At 39.1% G+C, this 20,949-nt stretch overlaps 1 protein-coding gene across 1 annotated transcript in view; it reads right to left on the minus strand.

Moving 5' to 3' along the window:
• Nucleotides 1-20,949, minus strand: part of LOC108714709 (interleukin-17 receptor C) — a 58,222-nt gene that overhangs the window by 15,630 nt on the left and 21,643 nt on the right. The window contains exons 6-15 of the mRNA XM_018259163.2: nucleotides 19,613-19,724; nucleotides 19,426-19,470; nucleotides 18,280-18,404; nucleotides 16,494-16,553; nucleotides 13,220-13,277; nucleotides 10,745-10,935; nucleotides 9,448-9,504; nucleotides 7,922-7,973; nucleotides 4,313-4,437; nucleotides 416-484 (exon numbers count right to left, since the gene is read on the minus strand). Of these exons, the coding sequence (XP_018114652.1) occupies nucleotides 416-484; nucleotides 4,313-4,437; nucleotides 7,922-7,973; nucleotides 9,448-9,504; nucleotides 10,745-10,935; nucleotides 13,220-13,277; nucleotides 16,494-16,553; nucleotides 18,280-18,404; nucleotides 19,426-19,470; nucleotides 19,613-19,724 (894 nt within the window). The remainder of the gene's footprint in view (nucleotides 1-415; nucleotides 485-4,312; nucleotides 4,438-7,921; nucleotides 7,974-9,447; nucleotides 9,505-10,744; nucleotides 10,936-13,219; nucleotides 13,278-16,493; nucleotides 16,554-18,279; nucleotides 18,405-19,425; nucleotides 19,471-19,612; nucleotides 19,725-20,949) is intronic.

Here is a 20,949-nt window from a genome sequence, read left to right on the forward strand (position 1 = left end):
GCAAGTCTGGCGCAAGAGGTAACGTTCAGTAAAATCCACATCTTAGTGAATTTGCGTAGATACGTCCATTCGCCAGAGCGCAACTTCGCCAGAAGTAAGGGAGCGAAGTACCGCTGGAGTCTATCTCCTTACTCCTGCACCCGTTAGTAAATCGTAACGAAATGACGTCACGCTGGCGAATTTTCACTAACGTTAGTTGCTTCGCCCTTTAGTAAATCTGCCCCATTGACTTATATGCAAACTCGCCAGGTCTGAGATGCCAGATTTTCATATTCATACTTTTCCCAAAAAAATCTAGGTTTTCTTTCCACTAAAAATTTTGAACTCGTAGTAAAAAACACAAACTTTTCGGGTTTTTGGCATTCGGACTTTGATAAGTTTCTTATTCCCCTTAAGATTCAGCTCTGCGACTCACCAGCTCACACTCTCCAGACTTGAACTCCTGCAGTATTTTCATCTCAAAGGACGTCACCCCATGCAGCTCCTGGAAAGAGTTAAACACAGGCTTGGCATACGGCAGGGACATTAATGAATAACTGTATTATAGAAAGCTTAATGCAATATCTGTTTTAATACATTAATCTAATCTTCCATTTGGGCAAATGTTTAACATATACTCTTTTTTTTGTTTTATTGAGGTTTTTATTTGCGTCACAGCAAACGTATGATAAAAGACATGTCATAACAATAACAGATAAGGGTTTATAAGGTAGTAGTATCTGCGTCTCCACTCCCAGAAAATATAATAAATGCCCTTGATCCGATAGGTAGACCAGTGCCAGATTAATCAAGGTGCTCTAATTAATGGACTGCGTCCTGTCCTCAGACATGTACCAGGTATTAAATGTAAATACATTGCCCATAGTGGTGTAGCCCGTCTATTAACTCATAGCTTCATTTTACAGCACAAAGTTACGTCCTCCCAGAAGTTTTTGATCAGGGGCAAGCACTTCAGGCAGGCATCAGAATCTGATCTTCTGTCGTTGCTCCTCATCGCTGGGGAAAAATAACCCCTATGTAGTATTTTAAAATAATGGAACTGGCTGGAAGTGAGTAGTGATAGGTTTATTAAGGGGTGGTTTACCTTTAAGTTAACTTTTAATATGTTATAGAATGGCTAATTCTAAGCAACTTTTCAATTGCCCTTCATTTTTTCTTTTTTATGGTTTTTTAATTATTTGCTTTTTTCACTGGCCCCATGTAAAAAACAAATGCTCTGTAAGGCTACACATGTATTGTTGTTGCTACTTTTTATAACTCGTCTTTCTATTCAGACTCTCTCCTATTACTATTCCAGTCTCTTAGTCAAATCAGTGCATAGTTGCTATGGTAATCTGGACCCTAGCAACCAGGCTGCTGACATTGCAAACTGGAGAGCTGCTGGATAAAAAGCTTAATAACTCAAAAACCACAAATAATAAAAAAAAACTAGCAAATTGTCTCTCTACAGAATACTAAGGGGTATATTTATCAATGAGTGAAGTTAGAGATCCCCGCAGTCCTCTAAAGTGAAATTCCACCACTCTCCATTCATTTCTATAGGATTTAAAAAAAAATATTTATCAATGGGTGAAAGTGAAAGTGAAAGTTCACCCTTTGAAAAATACGCCTTTCAAAATCCCATATAAATGAATGGAGAGTGGCATAAATTTCACTCTAGCAGACCGTGGCGATCTTAAGGGTAGAGATACACGGTCAGATTTTGGGAGATTAGTCGCCCAGCGACAAATCTCCTCTTCTTCGGGGCGACTAATCTCCCCGAACTGCCTTCCCGCCGGCTAGAATGTAAATCGCCAGCGGGATGGCACTCGGATCGCTTCATCTTCCGAAGTCGCCGAAGTTCGGGGAGATTAGTTGCTCCGAAGAAAAGGAGATTTGTCGCCGGGCGACTAACCTCCCCAAATCTAACCATGTGTCTCTGCCCTTAACTTTACTCTTTGATAAATGTACCCCTATAAGTTAACTAAAAGGTGAAAAGTCATTTTTCTTTTGTAAGTTCCGGAATTCAGCTAAGCCATTTTCCCATACTCCTCTCGAATTCTTTGTCGGTTAGAAGGGGTTTTACTGCGTCCAATAAGATTATTGGATTAGTAGCATCTTGTGGGAGAGTGGTTTGCATCACCGTATGGGTGTAATGTCTAACCAACAAACATAAAAAAGTTCCCATGATATGCTGCAATATTTCCCCCTCAATCAGAGCAAGTATAAAGAGTGTTTGGGATATATCAAATGCCTCACTTGTGTTACGCCCCTGTCTGCGCAAACAAAGAAAGTTCTTCCTGTATAATTATATACAAGTGTGGGATCCGTTATCCAGAAACCCATTATCCAGAAAGTTCAGAATTACGGAAAGAACATCTCCCATAGACTCCATAATAATCAAAATTCCAATTTTTTTTTAAATGATTCCCCTTTTCTCTGTAATAATAAAACAGTACCTTGTAATTGATCCAAATATATAATATATCTAAAATATCTATCTATCTATCTATCTATCTATCTATCTATCTATCTATCTATATATATATATATATATATATAGATTGATATATATATAAAGATTATCGGCACTCACCATTCACATGATCATTTGCTGGGTGCTAACCAAAAGTAATTGTAGCAGTCCATGAAAGCACTCACAGCAGTCGGCATCAAGCGTGTATCATATACCATGCACTAATAAATGACTTTTTGATACACGCTTGATGGCGACTGCTGTGAGTGCTTTCATGGACTGCTATATATATATATATATATATATATATATATATATATATATATATATATATATATATATATATATATAATCCTTATTGGAGGCAAAACCAGCCTATTGGGTTAATTTGATGTTTAAATGATTTCCTAGTAGACTTAAGGTATTAAGATCTAAACTACGGAAAGATCCATTACCCAGAAAACCCCAGGTCCCGACATAACAGGTCCCATACCTGTACATTACTTTTTTCCTTTTACAGTAGAATAAATCCTCGAGTTTTGATAAATCTGCCCTTTAACGTCACCTACATTAAGGTAAATCTGCTGTTGTACTCATTTTGCCTTTGGCACTAGAAGGGCACGTCCTTTGCTTATCTCTTTTGTTCTGTATTTCTTAAAATAGTTTCTTCCTCGCAAAGTGCATTAAAGTGCATTAAAGTGCATTAAAGCATGAAGTCGATATTCTTTATGATTCACTAGTACATCAGGGAAATAAATTGACCTTATTTTCCCTCCCAGTTCAAAGTGGAATAATGAGCTTTGTATAAGTATTTTCTTCCTATATGTACTGCTCAGCTTATTAAGGTGACCATACACAGCCAGTTCTGCTCAGATTTGGTCCCAATTTGGACACCCATGTGGGGCCTATGGAGACCCATTGGACGAGAACGAAATAAATGCACTGATGTGCTTCTTGTCCTACAGGATTTTTAAACCTATTCAGTTGATTTATGGCTGATTTTCAACCAGATTTCAGTTAGGACGATATCTAGAACAATAGTCAGCAGCTTCTATTGACCTGTTTATGGCCACATAAATCATCCCAAATTATGGTATAAGAATAAAAGAAACAGTGTATAGGTATGGGACCTGTTATCCATAATTTAAGTTCCATACTTAAAGTCTACTAGAAAATCATATAAACATTAAATAAACCCAATAGGCTGGTTTTGCTTCCAATAAGGACTAATTACATTGGGGGTTATTTATAAACACTGGGCAAATTTGCACCTGGGCAGTAACCAGTGGCAACCAATCAGATGATTGCTTTGATTGCTCACCCTGCATCACTGATTGGTTGCTATGGGTTACTGCCCAGGTGCAAATTTGCCAAGTATTTATAAATGACCCCCATCTTACAAGGTACTGTTTTATTATTACAGAGAAAAATAATTTTTAAAAATGTGGTTTATTTGGATGACATGGAGTCTATGGGAGATGGCCTTTCTGTAATTCAGAGCTTTCTGGATAAAGGTTTTCCAGATAACCGGAAAACCATTGCAGAGTACCTGTAAGGTTTCCCTTTTATTATTGTTCTCTCTTTTTAGGCCCTCTGCTGTGTATCTTCATTTTTGACTTTGACATTGCTGTCTGGTTTCTAGGGTAATTTCATCCTAGCCATCAGATAGCAGTTGAAATGTCAAGCCTGATAGGGAACATGGGTTAGTAATAACTGGTAAGGGTGGAGAAAGAGACCAAATGCTGTGCTATAAATGTTATATGATTAAAACATAAAGTGCATTCTCCCACTGACAAATACCACTGATGATTTCATGTAACTCAGAGCCTGACGCAGTTGTGCAATATAATGACATACCTCGTGTTTTGTGTTGTTCAAAGCAAGACACGTATTCCTCCACGCAAGGCAGAGAGGTGACTCTGTGTATGAGCTGTTTGAGGCCACTATAAGGAAATTGTTGTTGCCTATGGAGCGATGAGAATCTGACAAAATATAAGAAATAAAATAGCAATTTAATTTCTTTCGCACTGAAGGAAGTGCTTTATTTTAGCTCTAATCAAGTTTATCAGTTACACAATAGTGGGGAAATAAAGGCTTTATAAATATGAAGAAGGAAAGCCGTTTCACACTTGGGGGTGCCAAATGTTAGGCATCCCCAAGTGAATGTATTTACAGGCCCAGATTTGTGGAAAGGCCACCTAGGCCCGGGCTTAGGGTGGTAGGACTTTAGGGGGCCGGCATGCTGTCCAACCACACCCACATTGGTTCAAAAACACTGGGGATGCGCTGGATATAGAATTATTTTTTTAATTTCCCATGCGCCAATCCCCCATTGCTCCAGTCCAGATGATGCAAAATTTGCATGAATAAAGGGGATAGGACAGGGGCGACAAACGCCAGTGGGCCTAGGGGCACCCACTACGTGAATCCACCCCTGTGTATTGACTTACCTGAAACCCCGGGCTGGTGCTCCTATCAGCAACTGCACCGGCCTGGGGTTATACCAGCGAGCACCATGGAGCGATCCTCTTCTGTCTTCTTCATTCTTCTCACGGCTGCGCATGTGCAGTAGAGCGGAAAGCTGAACTTTAACTAAAAAGTCGGCTATTTTGTTCAGTTGCGCATGCGTCTGCCCTGGAAAATTTGAAGAAAGAAGAAGCTGGAAGTGGATCGCTCCGTGGTGCTCACTGGTATAACCCCGGGCCGGTGCAGTTTTCTGCCGATAGGAGAACCAGCCCGGGGTTTCAGGTAAGTCAATACAATCACTTGGGGGTGCCTAACATTTGGCACCCCAAGTGCTGCAAGTTGGGTTGCCAACTGGCTGGTATTTTACTGGCCTAGCCAGTAAAACACCCGCTGGGGCCGGTATTACAAATTTGTAATACTAGCAATGTAGCTGCCGGTAATTTGTAATACCATTTACAAAAGCCTTTGCCCGCCGGTGAAAACGTACATTTTATTCGGCTTTGGGTGATGTGGCCCAGCCCCTTTTGTGGCACTACCGCCGTGGCTCCGCCCCTTGATTCCGCCCATTTTTGCAGCACGATCCGCCCCTTAATTCCCGCCCCCACCACTGGCCGGTAATTTTTTTTTTAAAGGGTCTCAACCCTAGCTGCAAGTCTTTCCTTCTCCTTTAATAAGGGCCTTGATTGCCTCTACACCCTCCCCCTGAAAACTGCAATGTCTGTTTATGTCTTTTATGGGAGTAAAATGGCCTAGAATGTGCCCTGATCTAGAACGTTATGTCCTGTAAGATGATCCATTAAGAGTTGCTAGTTACCCATTCTACACTGTGAAGAGCTATGAAGCAGAAATGTATCCTCATCCCCCCTGTCTAGTAGAGAATAATCAGGATTCACATACACAATTAAATCATCTCTATGTGAAGTCACTTCAGTATATTTGTGTGTCCTGTTGTGTCCCTCGCCCATCAAAAGATACACAGTCCAACAAACATTCTGACTGTGGATCTTTGGAACATTCCTCAGGCATTATGTCAAATTTTAAACAACATTCACCTATTAATGGCTTTGTGACCAGAGTTACATTTACTTCAGCATTGAATTCAGCCCAGTGGCACTTTCATTTTTTAACGCAAATGTATAGTTTATATATACACATATATATAAACCTGGTGACCTGTATCCCGTCTTATTTTTGACACACCTTTAGTAATCAACAGCCACCAATCAGGTCTTTGATTTCAAACAGCAGACAAGTTCTACTTGGTGATTGGTTGCTATGGGATAGTAGAACTGGTGTTAAACTTTAACAGGGTAATATAGTAAATAGTTAATATAGTAACCCATAACAACCAATAAAATGGCTTACTTTTTAAAGGGGCTGTTCACCTTTAAAGGAGAAGGAAAGGTTAAAACTAAGTAAGCCTTATCAGAAAGAACCATCTAAATATACCAGTAATGCTGCTCTGAGTCCTCTGTCAAAAAAAACACTGCATTTCTTTCCTTCTATTGTGTACACATGCTGGGCCCGGGGGGGGGTTCACAAAACTAAAATAATTAACCCAGAAGTGGCGGTTGACAAATTTGTAAAATGTCGTACGAACGGCAAATTCACAAAGCCAGAGGTCACTGTCTCTGAATGTCTCGTAAGGGCGACAATTTTCTAAAATGTCGTATATTTTTTCGTCGGACAGACAACATTTTACCGAGCGTTTTTAAAAGACAATTTGACTGACATTTTCATTTTGGAGAGTCTAATGTGTCTGAGAAATTGTCGGTAAAACAAATGAGTTCATGAGCAATAAAAATATAAGGAAAAGTGGCTCTGAAAAAACCACACTCACTTTTAATAACACTATTTAAAAAGTGTTTTACGCGTTGGAAAATTGGCGGGTAAATGCTCTGTGAATTTGTCGGCTGTTACTGCGACACTTTCTTCGACATTTTTTCATTCCTGACACTTTTGTGAATTGCCCCCATGGACTTCTGTATCAGACTTCCTGCCTTCAGCTTAAACCTCCTTGTCCTGGGCGTGAGCATGCTCAGTTTGCTCCTCTCCCCCCTATGCTGTAATCTGAGCCCAGAGCTATAAGTGCGCAGGGAGAGACTCAGGCAGGAAGTGATGTCACAGCAAGCTAATACTGCAGCTGCTATCCTAAACAAAAAGAGAGCTTCTAGAACTTTTTACTCAGGTATGTTAAATCATTCTACAGAATAAATGAAATTCTAGCTTGAAATATTACAGCTAATCTATTGGCAATAAAATGCCTCTGTAACTTTCCTTCTCCTTTGAACTAAGTTTTAGTATGATATAGAGAGTGATATTCTGAGATAATTTGCAATTGGTTTTCATTTATTGCTATGTGTACTTTAGTTATTTATATTTTTATTCAGCAGCTCTCCAGTTTTCAATTGCAGCAATCTGGTTTCTAGGGTCCATATTACCCTAGCAATCATGCACTGATTTGAATAAGAGACTGGAATATACATAGGAGAGGGCCTGTATGGAAAGATGAGCGATAAAAAGTACCAATAATACATTTGTAGCCTTAAGGGCAATTGAAAAGGTGCTTAGAATTAGCCATTCTATAACATACTAAAAATTAACTGAGGTGAACCACCCCTTTAAAATGAATTTTAGTGCAGTGAAGTCTGGAGTAATAGGAGTTGTTAAAATTTAGAACAACGAAAAGCCGCTGGTTATCCTCCCTTCTGATGTTAAAATGCATAGGTTTTGATACATACATAATGAATTTCAAGACCAGTGTTTTAATGTTGTAAACAGCGACAGATCTCTCTCCAGGGCGCCCCAAGGCCTCTGGGTCCTAGCACCCGATATAGGCGCGCACCATACCCCCTCCCCGTGCAAGTGCGCGTCATAGCGCTGGAAAATGATGCGTTCCCCATACACTTTAGGATGCAGCTGGGTGGCACAAATCCGGGCCTGGTTGTAAAGCAAAAATGTCAGTCTTTTCCCTCTGGATCAAATAACTTAATAACTTACCCTTAACATTCTCTGTGCAGTTTGTGAGCCAGATTTTATCCTTATATTTAACCTGTAGGAAAAAAAGTTTCAGTTTAGAATTTTAAGGTCTACATTTCAGGATGGGACAATGGAGATGATAAAGGGGTTGTCCCCGAAACGTTGCATGCCGCACTAAATAAATTTAAAGCAAGGGTTTCACCCTGCTAGCATTACTTGAGTGCCAGTGATTTTTTTTCCGATGACCAAATAGAAACCAGACAAAAAAAAATCCTATAAGCCAAGCACTTAAAACAACATACGGGTATGGGATCCGTTATCTGGAAACCCAGAACAGAAAGGCTGTCTCCCATAGACATTAACATTCATAAACAGTAGCTTGTACTTGATCCCAACTAAGATATAATTAATCCTTATTGGAAGCAAAACCAACCTATTGGGGTTATTTAATATTTACATGATTTTCCAGTAGACTTAGATAAATATCCAAATTCCGGAAACCCCAGGTCCTGAGCATTTTGGATAAGGGGTCCTAGACCTGTATTATTTAATTGGCAGCTGGTAACATATTAAAAGTTATAACTATTCAATTTAAAGGAGAACAAACACCATTTTACAATTGGGTTTCCAAAACTTAGGTAGCCCCAAGTGACTACTTTTACTTACCTGACACCCTGGGCCGGTGCTCCTATCAGCAGAAAACCGCACTGGTTCTTATAGTGAGCACCACAAAGAAAAAAACTCTTCCTGCTTCTTTGGGTTTTTTTCCCAGGGCAGATGCATGTGCAGTAGAGCAAAATAACCGTATTTTTCGTTAAAGTTCAGCTTTTCGCTCTACTGCACATGCACAGCTGCGAGAAGACCAGAAGAAGCAGGAAGAGGATTGCTCTATGGTGCTCGCTGGAAGAACTCCAGGCCGGTGAAGCTTTCTGCTGATAGGAGAGGGGGTGTCAGGTAAGTAAAAGTAGTCACTTGGGGGTGTGTAACTTTTGGCACCCCAAGGGTAAAATGGTATTCGTTCTCCTTTAAAGAAGAAGGAAAAACCTAATTAATAGGGGGTGCCAAAAATGTTAGCACTGAAAACTGCACCGGCACTGGGAAGTATTGCAGTAGTGCACGTCGCTATCTTCTTCTTGGTTCCTCTATACAACCTGTTCTGTCATGTGCACGTGCGTATCAGAAAGAAAAGCCAAACTTAGAATGAAAAAGCCAGCTTTTCACTCTATAGTGCATGTGCACCCAGCCCAGGGCTACAAGGAGGTTTCAAGAACAGGAGGAAGATTAGGAGATGGTGCCCAGACATACCCCTGACCTTGCAGTTTTCTTAGGTACAGGTATAGGACCTGTTATCCAAAATGCTTGGGACCTGGGGTTTTTCTGGATAATGGATCTTTCCATAATTTGGATCTTCATACCTTAAGTCTACTAGAAAATCATGTAAACATTAAATAAACCTAATAGGCTGGTTTTGTTCCAATAAGGATTAATTATATGTTATTTTGGATCAAGTACAAGCTACAGTGTGCAAATTCAATGAATATTCATACCTGGACACAAATGGAATGCTGAACAGAATGTAGACCTTTGGCTTCTTCAGTGGTGGGCTGAAATGGAAATGATATAAGGAAGGTGTATCAATTGTTTATATATTGAATAAAGTACCCCCTCTTGTAAAATATAAGGATATTATAAGTTACCGAGGAGTTTCATGACCATATAAAAATACGAGGCCGAATGGGTGTTTAAGCCTATGGGGGACCTCCTACAACTAATTTGGAGTCATTTGGTGGACTCCTGAAAATCAAACTTTTTTTTTTTAAAACTTGAATTTGATTGAATTCGACCAAATTTGATTCGAGTTTACAGGTTGATTTTATTCACCCCAGTATAAAAAAAAAAAACGTTTTTTTTTTAAAGAAATTTTGATTGGTCATTTATTTCCGAATTTTTTAGAAACTCCCATCCTTTGATAAATATGCCCCATAGTAACCAATCTGTAGAATAATGAATACAAATAAGTGATTCGTTTTTATATATGAGTGACATATGGTTTTTTTATAGTCATTAAAAACTTTTGTTATGTAAATGCTATACGAGGGCTTGTTCACCTTTCAGTACATTTTTAGTATGATGTAGAGAGTGATATTCTCAGACAATTTGCAATTAGTTTTCATTTTTTATTATATGTGGTTTTTGAGTTATTTAGCTTTTTATTCAGCAGCTCTCCAGTTTGCAATTTCAGCAATCCAGTTGCTATGGTACAAACTACCCTAGTAATCATGCACTGATATGAATATGAGACTATAATATTAATATTAATCTTTGGCCTTGAATTCAGGCCACATTCCCTCCAGAATTCACACTAGGGGGCATATTTATCAAGGGTCGAATTTCAAAATTGAAAAAACCAAAAGACCAACCGAAATTAAGGTTTTTTTGGTCGAATAGGTCAGTTTTTGATCGAATAAGTCCGTATTCGGCCGAATTCGAATTGTTCAAATCCTAGGAATAGTGCATTCGCTCAAATTCGATGTGATTTTTCAAAGTCCACCAATTGACTCCAAATTGGTTGCAGAAGTTCCCCATAGGCTAAAACAGCAATTCGGCAGGTTTTAGATGGCGAATGGTCGAAGACGAATTTTTAAAGAGACAGTGCATGATAAATTTTATGCAAATTCAAAATTTAATTTGGACTATTCTCTAGTCGAAGTACACAAAAATAGCTTGAAATTCTAATTTTTTCAATTTGAAAATTCACCTCAACCTTTGATAAATCTGCCCCCAGGAGTACACAAATGCAATGAATTGGTTTGTCCCCCCCCCCCTCCCTGATGCATCTAGTACCTGTGCCCTAATATTTGTCTGAGTTTCAGAGCCTGGAATTTCATGGCAGTCATCTTGGTGTCCATTCCTCCAGCACAGTGAAATCTCAACCATCACGGGGCACCACACCTCCAGTGTATACAACAATTTGGAATTTACTAGGTTTAAGGTGAGGTTACTGTTCTTCCATATATTATCTTCATATTGAGATGCTAGGGGAGAAACAAGGGAAATATGTGATTATTGAAAAGGTGGCGCAGACAGAAAGTGGATCCTAAAACTCAAGAATCAGCCCCAAGCTCGGAGGACTAAAACTTAACTAAGAAGTAGGGTATATACAGTAAATGTTGTACATTATGTTTTGGGGTTTAATAACAACCCCAGCGACTGCAGCCCTTTAGCAGTTGTCGCTCTGTATCTCCAAAGATGCCCCAGTAGCTCCCCATCTTTTTTTCTGCTGATTCACTGCACGTGATCTGTGCTGCTGTCACTTACTGAGCTTAGGGACCCACTCACATTATACTGTAAGTATATATATATATATATATATATCTATATATATATATATATATATATATATATATATATATATATATATATATATATATATATATAACAAGAAGGATTGGTGCACTCAGAATACCTGGTTAAAGCCTCGGTGCAGGAACATGAAGTCATGAATACAAATAAACAAAAGGAGTCCACACTCAAAGGTCTTGTGAAGAAAAAAAAGTGAATTTAATCAACGTTTCGGCTCTTAAACGTGAGCCGTCTTCCTGAAGACGGCTCACGTTTAAGTGCCGAAACGTTGATATATATAACATAATATATATATATATATATATATATATATATATATATATATATATATATATATATATATATATATATATATATATATATATATATATAACATAATATTCAAGAGAACCAGTTCTCTTTTATTTCCGTTGCATCAGTATCCAACGTTTCGGTCCCCGCTGGGACCTTTCTCAAGGAGAAATACACTTCTGGTTTCTATGGTAATTAATGGGATCCCTGTTTTTGGCACCATTTTCTGCACAGGGGGAGTGTTTTTAAGGATTTGCACTGCTTATACTCTTGTTTGTTTTTTTTCCTTGAGGAAGATCACAAAGATCAAAACGTTGGAATTTGTTTTGCTATTAAAATCTATTAAAATCAATTATTAAGCTTGTTGAGTATGGTATGTTTTTGTCTCTCTCTCTCTCTCTCTCTCTCTCTCTCTCTCTCTCTCCTGTGTATATATATATATATATATATATATATATATATATATATATCTTTCTCTCTCTCTGCCTATCTCTCCGTCAGTCTATCATCTATCTATCTCTCTCTGTCTCTGTCTCTTTCTATTTATCTATCCATCCAAGGGCGTAACAACAGCGCATTGGCCCCCCCGCCAGAAAAATATTTGAGGGGCCCGGTACATATAGTGTCTGCAGTCTGTGCATCCGCCTCAAACCCCCCCCCACCACAGTTTGTGTGGTCACGGAGACATGAGCATGCCTATTTTTAAGAGAAGAAAGCGGTAGGGAGGTAGATTTCAAGACTATAGAGGAAACAGACCCTGAGGTTCAGGCCCCCCTTTTCTCCGGGCCCCCTGCGGGGTCTGCTTCCTCTATATCTATCTATCATCTATCTGTCTGTCTATCTATCATTGATCTATTATCTATCTATCATCTATCTATCTATCTATCTATCTACTTATCATCTATCTATCTATCTATCTATCTATCTACTTATCATCTATCTATCTATCTATCTATCTATCTATCATCAATCTATATCTATCTACAGTATCTATCTATCTATCTATCTATCTACTTATCATCTATCTATCTATCTATCTACTTATCATCTATCTATCTATCTATCTATCTATCTATCTATCATCAATCTATATCTATCTACAGTATCTATCTATCTATCTATCTATCTATCTATCTATCTATCTACTTATCATCTATCTATCTATCTATCTATCTATCTATCTATCTATCTATCTATCTATCTATCTATCTATCTATCTATAGGAAGGCCACCAACCCCACAGAGATTATTAAGGGGAAGGGGAACCTGTGACAAGAAAATGGAGACTGAAACCTCTGCCAATAAGCTAGAGAGGGAACTACACAAAATATCCAAATCATCCTCTCTGGTTAAAAGCAGGCAATTATTTTAGTTGAGAGTCAACCACCAGATCCAGCTGAAAATCAGGGGTAAAGGTAAGAAAGGTGAGTAAAAGATAGACATTATGTTAACCTTTAAAAATTTGTAGCAAATGTAATAGTTGAATATATTTTCTGTTACTCAGTGATCATGGATCCTAAATAGTCTTTACAACCCTACGTTTACAGAAATGGCACAAGAGGATTTTGATAATCACAATGCTCATACAATACATCACCCCTGCAACCAAACTGGACAAATGCACTGCACTGATTTACATACACACACACATATACATGTATGTACCGTTTTCAAATGGACATATTTTTTTTTGTAATGCATCACTGCTATCGTCCCACGACACCTAGGAGAAAGAAACTGAAAATTACGTTTCCATTTACTTGTGTTGGTTCCAGCTTGTTGTCCCACATACCAAATACAATAATAATAATAATAATCAGAATGCAGACAGGAATGTTGCCCTTCAAGTCATGAACCAGCCATGGATAATTCACTTCCTGGGCCTTTCCCAGACAAGAGTAATGCTAGCCAAACCACAATCGACAACTGAATGCAAAGTAATGGGTTCTCTTGTGATTTTGGTTAAACTGTCATTTACAGTAGCTGCATTAAATTTGTGCCTATTAAAGGGATTGTTCACCTTCCAACACTTTTTTCAGTTGGTTTCAGATAGTTCATCAGAAATAAAGACTTTTTCCAATTACTTTCTATTTTCTATGTGTGACTGTTTTTCTAATATTGAAGTGTCATTTTTCACCTTCTAAAGCACTTCTGGGAGAAGGGTCGCCGACCCTGTATACTGTTCTAAATTGATACATTTAGTTGATACATTTCTTATTTTTGTTCCTGCTGAGCAGAATCCCTGAGTTTCATTAAAGGCAGCTGTTAGAATTGATACAATAGTTGCTCATATCCCACAGATGCTGCTGAGAAATGTATCAACTAATGGAGCAAATTGTAACAGTTTAAAATCTGCACCTGAATTACTGAGCTGCCAGACTGAAACACCAGAGACACGAACATTCAACTTTAAACTTAGAGTTGGGAAAAACAGTAAAAAATAAAAAATGGGAAGTAATTGAAAAAAGTCTGTATTTTTGGAGAAAAATCTGAAAACAACTCAACTGAATAAGTGTTCGAAAGGTGAACAACCCTTTAAAGGAACAGTTCAGTATAAAAACAACAACTGGGTAAATAGATAGGCTGTGCAAAATAAAAAATGTTTCTAATATAGTTAGTTAGCCAAAAATGTAATGTATAAAGGCTGGAGTGATTTGATGTATAACAAATCAGTCAGAACACTACTTCCTGCTTTTCAGCTCTCTTGGTTTACACTGACTGGTTACCCTAGCTACCAGGCAGTAACCAATCAGAGACTTGAGGGGGGGCCACATGGGTCATATCTGTTGCCTTTGAATCTGAGCTGAATGCTGAGGATCAATTACAAACTCACTGAACAGAAATGTACCATGTGGCCCCCCTTCAAGTCGCTGACTAACTCAGAGTTATAGAGCTGAAAAGCAGGAAGTTGGATTCTGGCTGTTTTATTAGATATCTGTTCACTCCAGCCTTAATATATTACATTTTTGGCTAACTAACTATATTAGAAACATTTTTTATTTTGCACAGACTATCTATTTACACAGTTTTTATTTTCACACTGAACTGTTCCTTTAATGGAGTTCTTCACCTTTGAGTTAATTTAATATGCAGTAGAGAGTGATATTCTGAGACAATTTGCAATTGGTTTTCTTTTTTTATTATTTGTGTTTTTGAGTTATTTAGCTTTTTATTCAGCAGCTCTCCAGTTTGCAATTTCACCTTTAAGGTAACTGTTAGTATGTTATAGAATGGCCAATTCTAAGCAACTTCTCAATTGGTTTTCATTATTAACTTTTCATAGTTTTATAGTTATGTGCCTTTTTCTTCTGACTCTTGGCAGCTTCCAAATGGGCGTCACTGACCCAATCTAAAAAACAAATGCTCTGTAAGGCTACACATTAATTGTTATTGCTACTTTTTATTACTCATCTTTCTGTTCAGGCCTCTCCTATTCATATTCTAGTCTCTTATTCAAATCAATGCATGGTTGCTAGGGTATTTGGGACCAGATTGCTTAAAATGCAAATTGAAGAGCTGCTGTTTAAAAAGCCAATAACTAAAAAACCACAAATGATAAAAAATGAAAACCAATTGCAAATTGTCTCATAATATAATGTATAAAGGCTGGAGTGACTGGATGTGTAACATAATAGCCAGAACACTACTTCCTGCTTTGCAGCTTTCGTGGTTTCTACTGATTGGTTACCAGGCAGTAACCAATCAGTGACTTGAAGGGGGGGGGGCTTTTGAATCTGAGCTGAATGCTGAGGATCAATTGCAAACTCACTGAACAGTTATGCCCCTGTGGCCCCCCTTAAAGTCACTGACTAACTCAGAGTTAGAGAGCTGAAAAGCAGGAAGCAGTGTTCTGTTCTGTTATGTTACACATCCAGTCACTCCAGCCTTTATACATTACATTTTTGTCTAACTAACTATATTAGAAACATTTTTTATTTTGCACAGTTTTTTTTTTTTTACACTGAACTGTTCCTTTACGGCCAACGGCATACAAAGTGACAGGGCAGTTCATTTTCTGCAAGAGGTGCAAGACAAATTATGGCCTCGGCCACACAGCAGTTTTAGCACTGCATGGATGTACTGTATATACATATATATATGTATGTATTTATGTACAGTTATGGGATCCATTATCCGGAAACCCATTATCCAGAAAGCTCCGAATTACTGGAGGGCCATCTCCCATAGACTCCATTTATCCAAATAATCCAAATTTTTTTTAAATGATTTCCCTTTTCTCTGTAATAATAAAACAGTAGCTTGTACTTGATCCCAAATAAGTTATAATTTATCCTTATTGGAAGCAAAAACAGTCTATTGGGGTTATTTAATGTTTATAAGATTTTCTAGTAGACTTAAAGGAAAACTATACCCCCAAAATGAACACTTAAGCAACAGATAGTTTATATCAAATTAAGTGGCATATTAAAGAATCTTATCAAACTGGAATATATATTTAAGTAAATATTGCCCTTTTACATCTCTTGCCTTGAGCCACCATTTTTTGATGGTCTGTGTGTTGCCTCAGAGATCACCTGACCAGAAATACTTCAACTCTAACTGTAACAGGAAGAAGTGTGGAAGCAAAAGACACAACTCTGTCTGTTAATTGGCTCATGTGACCTAAGAAGTCGTACCATCCCAAGGGGCGGCCCTTATTTTTTAAAATGGCAATTTTCTATTTATGATTACCCAATGGCACATACTACTGAAAAAATACATTATTATTAAACTGGTTTATTTACTGTTTTATGCAATATATTTTTATAGAGACCTACATTGTTTGGGGGGTATAGCTTTCCTTTAAAGTATAAATAATCCAAATTATGGAAAGATCTATATTACAGAAAAATCCAGGTCCAGAGCATTCTGGATAACAGGTCCCATACCTGCATATGCATTCATCTAATTCACATGAAGCATTATTAAGGCTACATACTTTAAAACACATGCAGGGCACAACATCTTCATGTCGAACAACGAAACGCTCGTCTCCATTCTGGAATACAAAAGGGGAAACAGTAGATTTCTCATGTGAGTGCACTGTTTCTGTTGGAATTAATAGTTGCGGTTAATACTGTGGATATGAGATATGCTGACCTCTGGGAGATGATATATAAAGACAAGCAATAACAGAATTGCACCATAAAAACTAGCTATTTGGCAAAGATTTACCACAATTAGTTTAATAATCAGTGCTAGTCCTGGTTGAAGGTATTGTGACTAGAGATGGCCAAACATGGGATGATCTGTTCAGTTGGTAAGATCAGGGCCTGATTTGTGGGAAGGCCATATGGACCTGGGCCTGGGGCAGCAAAGATTTAGAGGCAGCATGTCGCCCACTTTCCGTAGTGCACCAGGGAACGGTGCCATGTTTAAAATCTCTGTTTCTGGTGCAGCTCCTGTGTCTTCATGTAGAGTGATTATTGGCTCTTTCTTTCATACGAGCGTGCACCTGCTTCTGGCAGAGGAGAGGGGCGTCAGGCTGGGTATGTGATCGCAAAAAAGGAGGATTGTGAGAGCACTCCAAGGCAGGGCCGGAACTAGGGGTAGGCAGAGTAAGCACGTGCCTAGGGCCCAAAGCTGAGGGGGCGCCAGGCACGTACCTGCTCTGTCGCCTACCCCGTGTCCGGTCCCGTCTGCCGCTGGTGGCTTGCGCATAAATGCTCTTCTGCGCATGCGCACAAATTTCGTGCATGCGCAGTCAAGCGCGCACAGAGCCGGCACCGTGGCCTGCCAGGTTGCCTAGGGCGCCTGGCCGGGTTGGCCCGGCTCTGATCCAAGGCTTAGTAAAGACATATTTAAATACAATGGAAGTGCTACTGATCTGGCCAAATTAAATCAAACAGTGAAAAAGAAGGGGGATTGATCAATGCACATTATCTGGTCCCCTGTCTCATAAGTAATTCAGTATAAATGCAAGTGCATGTGTTTACAAAAACAGGGCATTTTAGTTACAAAGTTACGATCATCAAATTGGTAAGCCATCATACCATGTCAAGGTAAACCCCATATTGTGGTCCTTAATTATTTTCCTCCAGTCATAGTATTCAAAGTCTGGTCATAGTATTCAAAGGTTGGGTATGTGATCGCTCATCTGGGGGCCTATAACTTAGAAATCCGGCCCTGGGTAAAGTGGCACAACCAATATACTGTATATATGCCTTATGTTGCCATTCAATTGTTTAGTTGAATTAGGCTGATCCCAGGCTAACTTTTGAATTACAAGGGAAGCCCCCACTGATCCACCAGGAGAGGACCACATCCACGTGATGATGTAATCCTCACCCAATGAGATTTTCCAGCTTTCCAAATTGATACCAGACCAACCCCCATCAAATGTCAGTTAGGAATGCAGTTGTTTTGACCTCAAGTACAGGATAATAAGCAGTGGTGTTACTAGATGTTACTGGGCCCCACAGCAAAATCAATTTAGGGCCCCAAAACATGGGTACGTTGACCTATTCTAATAGTTATATTACTGGACACTCTACATTGTCTGCGTCCTTTGTAGTTACTCCCCTGCCAATGAGATGCCAACTCCGACAAGAGCAGTAATTTTCGGGGTGTGTATGGCCAGCTCTATTCACAGTGTCTCAGTACACTTTTCTGAAAGCTTTGGAAATGTCCAGTCTAGTCAGGTTATAAACAAAATGCATGGACCTTCTAAAACGTTTTAGGGTGACCCTATAGGTAGGCTATTATATCATGGAAGCAAAACTGACCAAAATGTGTTGATTCCTCAAATGATGTTTATAAATGGTATCCAACTTGAAGATGTCGTTTCTAGAGCCATTAATTATCCCTACAGATGTATTTGTCTCTCCATGGACGATATTCAAAAGTGGCACTAGAAACATGAAGAAAATACCAAAGTTCAGTGCAGGCAAACATTAACTGAAAAAGTACTGGTGTGATTGTTAAGCAAAGGGAAAATCATGTAATAATATGCCATCTACAATTTAATTAAAAGGGTTGTTCATATTTGACATAACTTTTTTATGATGTAGACAATTTGCAATTGGTGCTCATTCTTCATAATTTGTGATTTTTGAGTTTTATTCTGCAGTTCTCCAGAGAGGTAAGGGAAGGGAGTTACCTTAGTGCACTGCCGTGACATGCTTTGCTGAACCCTTAGGGGCAAATTCACTAAGCGCCGAAGCGCCTAACGCTAGCGTCAATTCGCTAGTGTTACTTCGCACCCTTACGCCTGGCGAATTATCGCTACGGACGTAACTACGCAAATTCACTAACGCGCGCAGTGTACTGAACGCTACCTTTTACGCTAGACTTCCTTCGACACCTCACACCAGGCGAAGCGCAATAGAGTAGATAGGGATTGCTTCAAAAAAAGTTCAAATTTTTTCTAAGTCCCAAAAAACGCTGGCGTTTTTTCTATATTATGGGTGATAGGCTGAAAAAGATCGAATTTTTTTTTGGGGCTCCCCTCCTTCCCCCCTACATTTCCTAACTCATGGCAACTTAACTATACAGTGGGCACATGTGTAGGGCAAAAAAAAAATTTTATTTGATGTTTTGAAGGTTTCCCAGGCATTTTTAGTGATTCTACGTATTCCTCCATTGAAATTTGAATTTGGCGCCATATGCAAATTAACCATCGCTAGCACAACTTCGCTTCGCTTAGCGAATCAACGCTAGCGCAACTTCGCAACCTTACGCTACCCCTGTGCGCAACTTCGGATTTTAGTGAATTTGCGGAGCGCTGGCAAAACTACGCCTGGCGAAGTGTGGCGAAGTGCGGCGAAGTTACGCCTGGCTCAACTACGGATCTTAGTGAATTTGCCCCTTAGAATCTTGTTTTTAATGGCACAGACACACACACATTACTATTGGAAGGGACACAAACCTACCTTTGCAGATCGGCACTTTATTTGGATCTTCCAGATCTAAGCACCCTGTAGAGGAAATACAATGAAATTAATGAAAATATTCACAACTACCCCACCATGTCCAGGGGAAAGTCACTAGTCACATGCTGACCCCACGTGAATATGAACATACTTCATTCGTTACATACTAATAGAACAGATCTCATACCTGGAACAGAATGGTTGATTTTCAGTATATCATGGTACCTGGGCACAGAGCATGCCAATATATTCAAGTCTTCACTTAGGTCTCCTTTTAAGCAGCTGTACTTGAGTTTTCCCTGGGGAGAGGTAAGAAGAAGTTAGCTGGTAGATTGTGTTTCTGCAAGAAAGCAATACCAGATGTTTCATTCATTAGGATGGGGCTCGTTTATGAAATGATTATTATCATTAGCACATATTTATAAAGCACCAACATATTTTGCAGTGCTGTCCAATGTATAAAAAAACATATCGACGAGAGAGAGAATAAAATTCTTTATATGCAGATTCCCCCAGAAGCCCCCTGACTTGGATGGATTCGGTTCTCAAACTAGCCTTGGTCACTAGTACCCTGGCCCTGAGGCAGAGCCACCTAATTTGCTCTAAGAGCAGTTCTTTGTATTTCTGTGCTAAAATGGCACAAATATGCAAAGCCTCTCCTTAGATCACCATTGTGGATAAGTTATCACTTGTTGCTTCTGATTGGGCACAACCAGGTCCGGACTGAGAATTAAAATAGGCCCTGGCATTTCAGGTACACAGAGGCCCAAACAACCCCCACCAGCCCACTAAATACTGTCTTTCTATTGCACCTTATTGCAGCCCCTCTGGCATTTGCCAGAACCCACAGATTGCCAGTCCGAGCCTGGGCACAACCTTTGGTTATAATTAAAGGGTCCTGTCTACTTCATGTAGCAGCTCCAAGCTGGCCTTGTCCCTTACAGGATTTACTATTTAGCTGATTACTTGCAGCAGGCTAAAAAATACTGTCTTTTTTATCTATGGGGCAAGCCACATGAGCGACTCACTCCAGCAGGACACTTCCAATAGGAAAAAACAGACACAAGTCACTTGTGAAGCATGATCATTAAACATAAAAAGCTAGAGCAGAGGAGTAGGTGTTCCCTTTCCCTGGTGCTCTACTTGTATATGGGAAGGTTATAAGGTACAATATAGAGGGAATTTGCCTGTGGCCTTAGGCAGGAAAATGCTAATACAATTACAAAAATTATATAAACACTGTTTTACTTTGTATACAGTATGTAAGCAATATTCAACCTGGGGGCCTATGTCTGTTTTTAATCCAACCAGGCTTCTTCCCTTATTCCTGTATTTCTATAATTCTTGTTCTGTTTCACTTTTGCACCTTTCCCTAATTCTCTTTTTATTCTGTTCTCTCCTATTGAAATGTGGTTCCGTATTCTGCCGCTGATTAACTGAAGAGAACAAGAAGGGATTTGTGTTTCTATCTCATGCCTGCAGCTGTCAAACAACCGTGATTTTAGATTAGAGCTGATATTTCTT

This window comes from Xenopus laevis, chromosome 4L, assembly GCF_017654675.1.
Source record: "Xenopus laevis strain J_2021 chromosome 4L, Xenopus_laevis_v10.1, whole genome shotgun sequence".
Taxonomy (NCBI): Eukaryota; Metazoa; Chordata; class Amphibia; order Anura; family Pipidae; genus Xenopus; species Xenopus laevis.